Source organism: Rattus rattus, chromosome 2 (genome assembly GCF_011064425.1).
Source record: "Rattus rattus isolate New Zealand chromosome 2, Rrattus_CSIRO_v1, whole genome shotgun sequence".
Lineage (NCBI taxonomy): Eukaryota > Metazoa > Chordata > Mammalia > Rodentia > Muridae > Rattus > Rattus rattus.
Window position 1 is genome coordinate 120,075,879 of NC_046155.1, and position 12,081 is coordinate 120,087,959.

The window sequence follows — 12,081 nt, forward strand, 5'->3', positions numbered from 1 at the left end:
CTGCTTGGTGGATCCCCAGCCTCCGCCAGGCCTTCCACAGACCGGGCTGCTGTCCTGTTCAGGTCTCCAGCCACTTCATTCTCACTTTCTGGGCACGTTGCTTGTTTTCTTTCTTTCTTTCTTTCTTTCTTTCTTTCTTTCTTTCTTTCTTTCCTTCCTTCCTTCCTTCTTTCTTTCTTTCTTTCTTTCTTTCTTTCTTTCTTTCTTTCTTTCTTCTTTTATTGTTTTATGTGTATAAGTGTTTGACCTGCATGTATGTCTGTGTACCGTGTACATGCCCAGTGCCCGTGGAAGCCAGAAAAGAGTACTGGATCCCCTGGAAACAGGATCACAGATGGTTGTAAACTACCATGTGGGCACTGGGAGTGGAACTTAAGTCCGCCGGAAGAGCAGCCAGTGCTCTTAACTACAGAGCTCTCTTGCCTCATACAGCTCTCTTAGACCTTCTCCCCAACCCCAGCATCCCACGATCCTCGCAGCCCTTTACCTCTGTGTGTGACATCTCTTTACAGTGTGCTCACTGACTTGATCAGAGACACAAAGGAAAAGAATCAGACCTGTTCCCAAGTGACCGAGACAGAACCACAAAAGAAAAACACGAGGTAAATGTTCCAAGACACGGGATTCATGATGAGAAGCCATAGGCTACTGAGCGGATTACACAGTCTTTTTGAGAAGGTAAATACATTACCTTCGTCCATATTGCGGCAGGCCCAGAGGATGAAGTCACTATTACAGAACTGTAAGTCAGCTATTTTAATAAATTGATTTGACCAGTTATTAAAACAAAACAAATCAAATGGAGCTGACCGACCATGCCTTCACTCCCAGCACTGCAGAGGCAGAGGCAAAGGCAGAGGCCAGAGGCCAGAGGCAGAGGGATGCAGAGGCAGAGGCAGGAGGCAGGGGAGGCAGAGGCAGAGAGGCAGGCAGATCTCAGTTTGAGGCCAGCCTGGTCTACACAGTGAGGCCTTGACTTAAAACATAAACAAACAGCTGGGTGGTGGTAGCAGTATGCCTTTAACCCAGGAGGCAGAAGCAGTGGATCTTTGCGAGCTATGAGGAAATTCCAGCCTAGCCTGGGCTACATAGTAAGGCCCTTTCTCTACAGGAACAGATGAGAACAGACCGCTAAGCTCATGCAGGCTGCCTCCACAAACACTAGTGAGCAGAGGCAGGAGCCAAAGCTTAGGTTGTGCTTTATCCAAGAGTCGGCAGACAAAAAGACAGCAAATTAATACCTGAAAAACCAACCAAACAACCAACAACATATCCCCCACCTTGCCCACTCTGTGCTCCATCCCTTGTCCAGCCAGCAGGCTTTAAGGGGTTGGGGAGGGAACAAAGAAAGTCAGTCACTTCAGAGTTGAGTCTTGCCTCTGCTCAGGTGTGCCTCCCTTCGTAACGTCTCTTGGGGTGTGCCCTTGATTCTCTGGGTACCTAGGCTCAGCCCCTACCCCTTCTTTCTGAAATATCAGCCTGTTTTATTTTTACTTAAAACACGTGCATGCTTAACTGGACAGTATTTTGAAATGAAGCCATGGTCGGTCCAGCACTTTTGAATCTAGTTACTATCTGGCAGTATCAGTTTCCAGGAATACCCGGGCTGGGTGGGAATTGACTCAGAATAAACAAGCCATTAACCGTGTGTGCTAAGCTATTAATCACCATAAGTACCGACTCCTTTCTGCACTGTGGAGTAGAAATGGTGCCCTTATAAAATAGGATATAAAAAAGAACCTCCAGCTGCTTTTACTCTATCCAGGCAAAACCCAGTAAAACAGCTGGGCATACTGGCTCAGTCCTTTAACCCCAGCACTCAGAAAGCAGAGGCAGGTGGATCTCTGAGTTCAAGGCCAGCCTGGGCTACATAGTAAGTTCCAGCATAGCCTAGGCTACATAATGCCTCTGCCTCCTTTGCCTCCTCTTCCTCTGTCTCAAAACAACACCAAAAATGGATAAATAATAAATCATGAGCTAAAAGAAACTTTTTCTCCTATGAAATGGTTTCTCTCAGGCACTAGTCACAACAGCAAAAGGCTGCCCAGCACACTCCTCATCGGAAGAGACTGATTGTGTCACTGGAAAAAAGGACTAAAGCTGAACAGCACATCCAAGTGGATGTTGTCATGGACTGCCACCTCTTCTGGCCACAAACTCTCCCCTCAGCTGCCTCCTCCCTTCTCTCTACTACCTAGAAAGTGGGATGTATAAGGCTGTCCAGTCTCCGCTGGGTTGTTGAGCACTAGGTTTTTGTTTTGTTTTGTTTTGTTTGTTTTACAATACAATGTTTCCACATATGGAATAACTTTGTCTTTTCTTCTGTCTAATGTCGGGTTTCTTCAGTTCTCATTCACTCCTGCTTTCCTTCCTTGCTTTCTTCTGTTGTTTGTTTTTCAAGACAGGGTCTCTCTGTGTAGCCCTGGATCTCCTAGAACTCGCTCTGTAGGTCAAGCTGGCCTCCAACTCATGGAGATCTACCTGTCTCTGCCTCCTGAGTGCTAAGATTAAAAGTGCATGCTACCACCGTCCATCCTGCTTCTGCTTCTTGAATGCTGAGAATGTAGTGTGCAGTGAAAACACACACACACACACACACACACACACACACACACACACACACACACACACATTAGAACATTAACTGTAGATATGGGATGTGGACAGTGCACGCTTAGGGTGAGGTTGAAGGCTGCATTTGAACTGACTTCAGGTCTAGCACCTGCACAGAGCTTGTCTCCCTGCAGCAATGCTGTAACCCCTGCTTTAGGGCACCCAGGAAAGCACCCTGCTACTCTCAACTCCAGGATTGCTATTTATTTCTTTTTACACTAGATTGTAGCTGAAAGGCCAAGAAGCAATTATATCATTTAAAAGATGATTTTGGTCTTTTGGAGTCAAGGTCTTGTGATGCCTTGAGGCTGGCCTCAAACTCATGGTGGTCCTCCTCTCCCAACCTCCCAAGTGCTGCAACAAAAAGGAACACTGTCACACAGGGCTCTCCCCAGACATCTTATCAGCCAGGAAGCCTCCATGGGCAGCACACTCAGACCCCCCAAGTACATCATTCTGCCTTCTGCTGAAGACTTCTCCCTTCAACACATTACCCAGGAAGGAAATATTCCTCACATTTCAGTCTGTTCTCCCTGCACTCTCTCCTCAGCCCTCTCTGGCCTGATCCCCACTGGCTTCCAAAGCTCCAAGCCCTGTTCTTTCCTGTGTGTAGCTCAGAATGCTATAAAAGCTTCAGTCACTGAAACCAGAGCCCTTGGGCATAACAAGAGCTGTGCCCACCCTGCACCTCTTTGAATCTGTGGGTCATGTGATTTAATTTAAGGCTCAGTCAAAGAACCTACAAGGGTGAAGGGGAGCCACCTTTGCTCCCTGCGTACTGTCACTGGCTGTTGTGTTTGTGGTTATTCTACCTCAGTTCACTCACCCATGCAGTGAGCACTCCAGGAAGGCACCAGCCTTATCTTCTGGGTTTGCTCAACACCGGCCCTCAATGGCATGGAATATGGGAGGTGCCCAGTAAAAATTTGTAAGATGCAATACAGGGCACTGTGGCAAAAGGTGAATGGTTTCCAGGTCACCCTGGATAACACACCAAGATCCACAAGTCGAAACATAACAACAAAACATCCAAACAGTATAGGGTGAAGGAGTAACTTTAACTGTGTTACTCGTCAGTCAAAGGAAGGTTCCTATTCCTTGTGTAGCAGACTCTCTTGTCTTCTCCTTGCTTCCCACTCCTGGATCTCAGTGGAGCCTCTGGCCAGCCCCTGGATTCTCCTTACAGTCACTCTGCTCCATTTGAGCCTCCTAGCTGCCCTTCTAGAGCCTCCTGAGCTAAGAGTGAGATCTAAGAAAAGTACCCAGGAGTTCCCGGGACTGAGTGCTGCTGCCCTCACAGCCAGCTAACCAAAATGGCCAAAGGAATCTGTGTAGCTCCTGGAAACAGATTTTTCTCCCTCCTCACCCGCCTCTCATCCTTGCTCTGGGTTTCACTGGGAAGGGTTAAATCATTTACAAAAAGCTGGAGGCTCCTTCCACACTTGAGGGCTCTAGAGATGCTCTGTAAAGGTCAGATGTTTCCAGACTCTCAACAGACAGGCTATGTCTGTTTAAATAGAAAGACGAAGAGTTCCTGGCACCCAGCCAACCCTCGTGGGCAGCTCTTGCCTGGTTTTACAGGCACCAGGCCAGATGCCAGGACAAGAGCAACCCACCACTCTCCTCCTCCTGACAGCCAATGGCAGGCTGCAGTTTTCTGAGTCTCGGCCCAGAGTCCCTAAGCCTAGGCAAGGTTAGTGCCCTATACATAGGGTGCGTGCACAGCTCCCCGAGCCTGGGAATCCTGGGGGTGGCAACTTCTTGCAGACCTTGAACATTTTCAGCTGGAAGGGACTGTACTCTGATGGTGTCGTTTTTAAAGATGAGGTTCAGGACAGGGCAGCTCTGCAGGCTGTAGAAAAATCTGGACCCAGAGTATGAACGCCGGGCTCCCATCCAGCCTCTGGAACAAGGGACTGTGGGATTCTGGGTGTAATGGGCCCTTTCTACTGGTGTGTGTGAGTGTGGTCAGAGGACAACTTGCAGGAATCTGTTCTCCCCTTCCACCAGGTTCATGTGGGAACCGAACTCAGGTCCTGTGACAAGCAGCTTCACGTGCTGAGCCGTCTGTCCACCTCAACCTTAGAGGATTAAACAAACTATTGTTTATCCAACTAGGAAAGCATGTAAATCAGCTGAAAGTGTTGAATAGAGTAAAAGCAGTATGTAAAAACATTTGCATTCTCTGATTCATCGTTTTAAAAAAAGCATGGAAGTTTGCTGAGGTTTGGCCTATTGCTATGTGCTGGAATGCTAAATTCTATTCCCAAAGGTCTGGACCTAGGAGTGTGACTTCCCATGTGTAAAGCTTTTGCTGTGCAAACCTTATTCCTTGGTTTAAAACTATTGGTGAAATAAAATTGGCTACAGCCAATTACTGGAGGGATTAGAGGGAGGTAGGGAGTGACCAGATTGGAGGAGAAGAGACTAGGGGGAGAAAGAAGAAGAAGAGAGAGGAGAGAGGAAGAGAGAGGAGAGAGGAAGCCACCTTAAGGTTAAGATGGATGAAGAGCACATGAGGAGAAACATTGGGTATCTGGGGTACACAGCTGAGGAAGTAGCCAGGCCAGCAGTTAGAAGAGTGGATTAGGGGTGACCCCCAAGTAATTGTCAGAGCCAAATAAATAACCATAGTGTGCGTCTCGTGTATGTGCAAACTTGTCAGGGATAAACTCCAATCCAATTGCTTGCAGTACAGAAGCCTAAACTTTGGAAAAAGAAAAGCTGGGCTCTGGGGCTGTAGCTCAGAAATAGAACGCCTGCTTCCCAGGGTTTGATTCCACATCCACATCCCCGTTATGTGCAAAATAAATAAATAAATAAATAAATAAAATAAATAAAAAATAACAAAACAAAACAAAACACGAAAGGCAGGTGTGTTGATCTCACCCGTGGTCTCAGCATCTCAGAGATAAAGGCAGGAGGGTCAGGAGGAGTTCAAGATCATTTTCAATTAATGAGACTCTGAACTAAAGAGACAAACAGGTCTTAAAGGACAAGAACTGGTTTATTGCCGGTTCCTAATTCTATGAGCCAGAAAGAGAGATTCCTTCCCCCTGTGTACTTCCCACAGCTCATAAGTAACAAAAGACCACGTTTATATCTTCTTGTCTTTTGTCTTCAATTGCTTCTTTTCTTTGTTTTAGTTTTTGGTTTTTGTTTTGAGGCAGTGTCTCCTATATAAGCCCGGCTGGCCTAGAACACACAGAAATACAACTACCTCTGCCTCCCCAGTCACGGCACTCAGGTATTTTTATTTTCTATCAGAGCTTAAGGGAATCTGCTCTCAGTGAACAGGACCTGAGAGACGGGAGCCTGGGAACCCTAGAGTGTGGTCTGTGACTTTGGGCAAGGCAATGGGAAGGCTCAAGTTATATTTTAAATTACTGTTCTTAAGAGATCTATAAAACAAAAATTTCCCCTAACTTGTAGGTCCTCCTTGCCCAAGGACAGATAACTTCCTGGAATGCTGGGGCTGTTGTTCATGTAAGTTAACAAGCCATGTATTTTCCCTTCTGTAAACAAGCTTGGTTGCCCCAACTGCCCAGGATGTGCTTGAGCACACTTAGGCAGGAGGTGTGTAGGCAGGAAGTACGTCAGGATGTGTGCTTGCCCCTGTTTAGACAAAGGTGGGTAGCACATAGTGTTTTCAGTTTTGTCTTTATAAGCCCCTGACTAATATAATTGGCCTAGATACTCTGGGAATCCCAGGTATGGACTTAAACAGTACCCATGGTCCTGGCCTGTTTCAATTTGGTTCAAAAACTGTGATAGTGGACTTATTCTCACCTAGTAGGAATAACAGTAAGTAGGGTAGAAAGGAATTACTTGTACCAACTTTTTTAAAAAATTATTTATTTTATGTATATAAGTACACTGTAGCTGTCTTCAGGCACACCAGAAGAGGGTATCAGATCCCATAACAGATGATTATGAGCCACCATGTGGGTGCTGGGAATTGAACCAGGACCCTGGAAGAACAGTCAGTGCTCTTAACCAGCGAGCCATCTCATATACAAAACTACTCTTTTCTCAACTCCTCTCAGACCCTTCCGCTCTGTTCCCCTCCCAACATCCTGTGCATTGACATTTTCTCTTTTCTAACTCACTGAGCTCACTTAGTGCTTCCCATATGTGCATGAGTGTAGGAGAACCACTCTCTGACACTACCATGCTGTTCATGGATGTAACATATGTTACCTTCCTAGTAACTGGGAGAGATTAACTAAAACCTTTCAGGTGAAAGGAGTCATGAGCAGGAAACATTCAAGAAATACATTTTTCTAAACAAAAGCTACTCTCCAACAACCTGATTGCCAGATTGGATATTACGTTCGGACTTCAGTAAGATGCCTTTTGTAAAGGCCGTGGCTACTTTACCACATCTAATCCTTGTGTGTATACAGGAAGCATGTGCTGGGTGCCGCTCACCCAAGGGTTCTTGTTTCCAAACTCCTACAGAATCCTGTATATACTAGAATTTGTCCTATGTGTACATATCTATAATAAACTTTAATTTATTAATTAGTCAGTAAAGAATCTAATATCTAATGACAAAATTGACTTAGTTAGGGTTTTACTGCTGTGAACAGACATCATGGCCAAGGCAACTCTTTTTTTTTTTTTTTCTTTCGTTTTTTTAGGAGCTGGGGACCGAACCCAGGACCTTGCGCTTGCTAGGCAAGTGCTCTACCACTGAGCTAAATCCCCAACCCCTGCTTTCGTTTGTTGAAACTATGTAGTTCAAGCTGTTCTCAACCTCATGGCTGTCCCGTCATTTATTTTTCTTGTATAGAAACCCTTATGTGGTAGCCACAGCTGGAGCCTGGGTCCTCTGAACAGAGACTCTGTTGTGGGTTTTCACAAGATTGTCAGTGAATTCGTGATAGGGAGACTTGGTGAACACAGTCTCTTTCCAGAGGTCAGGGGTCAGGTAGCTGTAGGTCTTGGAGATGGCATCAAAGGTGGCCTTGGCAAAGTTGCCCAGGGTGGCAGTGCAGCCCCTAGCTGAAGTGTAGCAGTCATCTATACCGGCCATCATCAGTAGCTTCTTGGGCACAGGAGCAGAGACAATGCCAGTGCCTCTGGGGGCGGGGATGAGACGCACCAGCACAGAGCCACAGTGGCCTGTCACCTTGCATGGCACAGTGTGGGGCTTGCCAATCTTGTTCCCCCAGTAGCCTCTCTGCACTGGGACGATCGAAAGCTTGGCCAGGATGATGGCCCCTCGGATGGCAGTGGCTACCTCCTTGGAGCACTCAACACTAAGACCAACGTGGCCATTGTAGTCCCCAATAGCGACAAAGGCCTTGAACCTGGTCTGCTGGCCAGCCCGAGTCTGCTTCTGCACTGGCATGATTTTCAGAACCTCATCCTTTAGAGATGCACCCAGGAAAAAGTCAATAATCTCAGACTCCTTAATGGGCAGGGAGAACAGGTAGATCTCCTCCAAGGACTTGATCTTCATGTCCTTAACCAGGCGGCCCAGCTTGGTGACGGGGATCCACTCCTTGTCTTCAGCTTTACCTCCACGAACCCCGCGGCCTCGACCACGACCGTGGCCCCTAAGGCCGCTGCCGAATCCTCCGCGGAAGCCGCCGCGGCCTCCTAATCCTGGGCCCCCGGGTCCTCCGGGCCCTCCCGCTGCACCGGCGTCATCTGCAAGGCAACTCTTAAAGATTTATTTATTTATTTTATTTTATGTGAGTACACTGTCACTGTCTTCAGACACACCAGAAGAGGGCATCAGATCTCATTACAGATGGTTATGAGCCACCATGTGGTTGCTGGGATTTGAACTCAGGACCTCTGGAAGAGTCAATGCTCTTAACCGGGCTGAGCCATCTCTCCAGCCCTGCAAGGCAACTCTTATAAGGACCGCTTGCAGGTTCAGAGGTTCAGTCCATCATCATCAAGCTGGGAACATGATAGCATCCAGGCAGGCATGGTTAAGGAGGAGCTGAGAGTTCTACACCTTCATCTGAAGACTGCTAGCAGAATACTGACTTAAAGGCATCTAGAAGTAGGGTCTTTTTTTTTTTTTTTTTTTCTATTTTTCGGAGCTGGGGACCGAACCCAGGGCCTTGCGCTTGCTAGGCAAGCGCTCTACCACTGAGCTAAATCCCCAACCCCCCTAGGAGTAGGATCCAAAGCTCACACCTACTCCAACAAAGGCCACACCTACTCTAACAAGGCCACACCACTCCAATAAGGCTACATCTACTCCAACAAGGCCACACCCACTCCAACAAGGCCACACCTACTCCAACAAGACCACACCCACTCCAATAAGGCTACACCTACTCCAACAAGGCCACACCCACTCCAATAAGGCTACACCTACTCCAAGGCCACACTACTCCAACAAGGCCACACCCACTCCAATAAGGCCACACCTACTCCAACAAGGCCACACCCACTCCAACAAGGCCACACCCTACTCCAACAAGGCCACACTACTCCAACAAGGCCACACCTCCCAACAAGGCCACACCCTGGGCTGAGCATCAGGGATGCAAACCATCACCCCTCAACCCCTGTCTTGCTGTGTAGTTCAGGCTGGCCTTGAACTCCACCGTACTCCTCTGTTCCAGTCTTCTAAGTGCTGGGATTATAGACTTTTATTTAAAGTTTAGGAACTGATGGGTTTTGCAACTTTTCATTGAATATTTTTGAACCACAGTTGACCATGGGTAATGCAAACTAGAAACTATGGATGCAGAGGACGGAGAGATGGCTCCTTGGCTGAGAGCACTTGCTGTTCTTCCAGATGCCTAGAGTTCAGTTCCCAGAGCCCACGTTAAGTGGCTCACAACTCCCTTCATTATTGTTGTCATTGTTGGTTTCTTTGAGAGATAAGGTCTCACTCTACGGCCTTGACTGGCCTGGAGCTTGCTGCATAGACCATTCTCTCTCAAATTCACAAAGATCCAACTGCCTCTTCTGGGATAAAAGGCATTACCATAATGCCCATTACACAACCATCTTTGATGCCAGCTCCAATGGATTGATCGCTTCTCGCCCCCAAAGGTACCTGCCCTCACATGCATATAGACACACATGGCTACACAGAATTAAAAATAATAAAAATTAATCTTCGAAATAAGAGGAAAAAGTAAATATTGAATAATAATAAAAAGAAAGTTCGGACAGAGATAGGACTGCCATACAGCTAGGAAAATTGAATCTTGGAATGACGAAGGGTCTTATTTAAGGGGACATAGTGGATCAAGAAGATATTGGGGGTTCGAGCCTATGCTGGACTATAAAACCTATACTGTATATTTAAGTCATGATAAACTTCTATGTACATTAGTGTGAACAAAGCCTCCTGGAAGTGTGTAGCAGTTGCTATTTCCCTCAGGGAAGCGTGTGCATGCATGTGTGTCAGAGAGTAACTCTCAGGGGTTGTTTCTCTATTTCCATTGTGTGGGTCCTGGGGCTTAAACTCAGGTGATGAGACTCAGCAGCAATCACCATTACCCGAGGAGCCATCTTGCTCACCCCGATTGAGAAATTTAGAAATGTTAATACAGCATAACCTAGCCTATCTCCACTGATGCAAGTAGGTACTGGGAAGGTTTAGCACAGTTTTATGCTAAACTATGGTGTGCTTATCACTAAAATTTGTTATCTGTTTGTGTGTTATGGATCTTTTATCTGCAAGAATGTCTTTGCACCACACGTGTGCTGTGATAACAGAGGCCAGAAGAGAACATTGGGTCATCTTGGCTGAAGTCACAGATGGTTGTGAGTTGCTGCATGGGGAGTGGGAATTCAGCCTGGGTCATCTGGAAGAGCAGCCAGTGCTCTTGGCTGCTGAGCCATCCTTCTAGCCGCTTATCTTTTGATAATAAGAAAAATTTCTGGCTATAACTTTTCAAACTAAAAATAATCACAACTGATATCTCACTCATCAGGAATGTTGAGGCAGGAGAATCCCTGTGAGTTGAAGGGCAGTCTAGGCCACATAGAACATTCCAGGATAAATGGGGCCAGAGAGTGAGACACTGTCTAAAGAAGCTAACTAATTAAGGAATAAGAAATAACAAGAAGAGGGGCTGGAGAGGTGGCTCAGTGGTTAAGAGCACTGACTGACTGCTCTTCCACAGGTCCTGACTTCAAATCCCAGCAGCCTTATGGTGGCTCACAACCATCTGTAATGAGATCTGATGCTCTCTTCTGGTGTGTCTGAAGACAGCTGCAGTGTACTCATATATAATAAACAAATTAATCTTTAAAAAAGGAAAAGGGGGGTTGGGGATTTAGCTCAGTGGTAGAGCACTTGCCTAGCAAGCACAAGGCCCTGGGTTCGATCCCCAGCTCTGAAAAAAAAAAAAAAAGGAAAAGGAAGAAACACAAGAAGAATAAATAGTAATGGAGCCCATCTTTACAGCGAATAGCTAAAATTCTAGTCCTTGGGAGGTGGAGGTAGGAAGATGGGGACTTTGGGTCACTCTCAGCTGTATTACTGACTAAAAGACAGGACAATCTATCTCAACAAAACAAAAAAACCTGGGCAGTGGTGGCACATACCTTTAGTCCTAGCACTTGGAATGCTGAGGAAGGTGGATATCTGAGTTCAAAAGCAGCCTGGTTTACAGAGAGAGAGAGAGTTCCAAGACATCCAGGGGCTACACAGAGAAACCCTGTCTCAAAAAACCCAACCGGGGTGGGGGAGTAGCAAGAGACATCTATTACGTAATTTTACCCACCACCTATCATCAGAGTCTTGTATCCCAGACTGGCCTTGAACTCCCTGCATAGCCAAGGATGAACAAGAACTCCTCTGACACTCCAGCCTCCTCCTTTTAAGGGCTAGAACTGCAGCAATGTGGCTCCGTGCCTGTTTTATCTGGTGTCTGGACTTGCCAGATGACCAGTCTACCAACTAAGCAACATCCCTAGTCTCCTCTTACTCTTAAAACGGATAATTTTCTATGCCCCTTTACATATGTTCTACATAAATTCTTTTCCTTTCCCCCAGTATTGAGGATTGAACTCATAGCCTTTTTAGGCAAATGTCTACCATGGAGCTAAACCCCAGCCCCTTCGTGCTTGTAATTACATACAACAGCCTTCTCTTTAAACACGCTACAGTGGTTTTTCTTTGTTGTTTTGAGAGGGGGGTCTTAACTACGTGGCTTTTTCTTGACTGGAATTTGCTTTGTAGATCAGGCTAGGCTCAAACTCACAGCAATCTGCCAGCTTCTGCCTATTGACTGCAGGGACTAAAGGCATGTATGTCCCCCACATCCGGGCACTGCAATGTTTTCTAATGGACCATAGCCTGAAGAAGGTATTCAGGGAACACATGCTCTAAGCTACAGGTGTACTATTGCAACACTCACAGGAAAGGACATTCGGGCATTCATTTTCCCTTTTTTTGGCTCACAGCTGACATTTCCGGTCCAACATCAGCATTCAAGAGGTCGGCCAAAGCCTCCTGTGGATGGATGGATAAGCCAA

General features: G+C 46.5%; 1 protein-coding gene across 1 annotated transcript; it reads right to left on the reverse strand.

Moving 5' to 3' along the window:
* Positions 1-7,393: 7,393 nt before the first annotated feature.
* On the reverse strand, positions 7,394-10,107 carry LOC116893234 (40S ribosomal protein S2-like). The gene is made up of 2 exons (XM_032895107.1): positions 10,096-10,107; positions 7,394-8,284 (listed from the first exon to the last, which is right to left on the reverse strand). The coding sequence occupies exons 1-2, from the start codon at positions 10,105-10,107 to the stop codon at positions 7,415-7,417; spliced, it is 882 nt and encodes a 293-aa protein (XP_032750998.1). The 3' UTR covers positions 7,394-7,414.
* Positions 10,108-12,081: the final 1,974 nt, after the last annotated feature.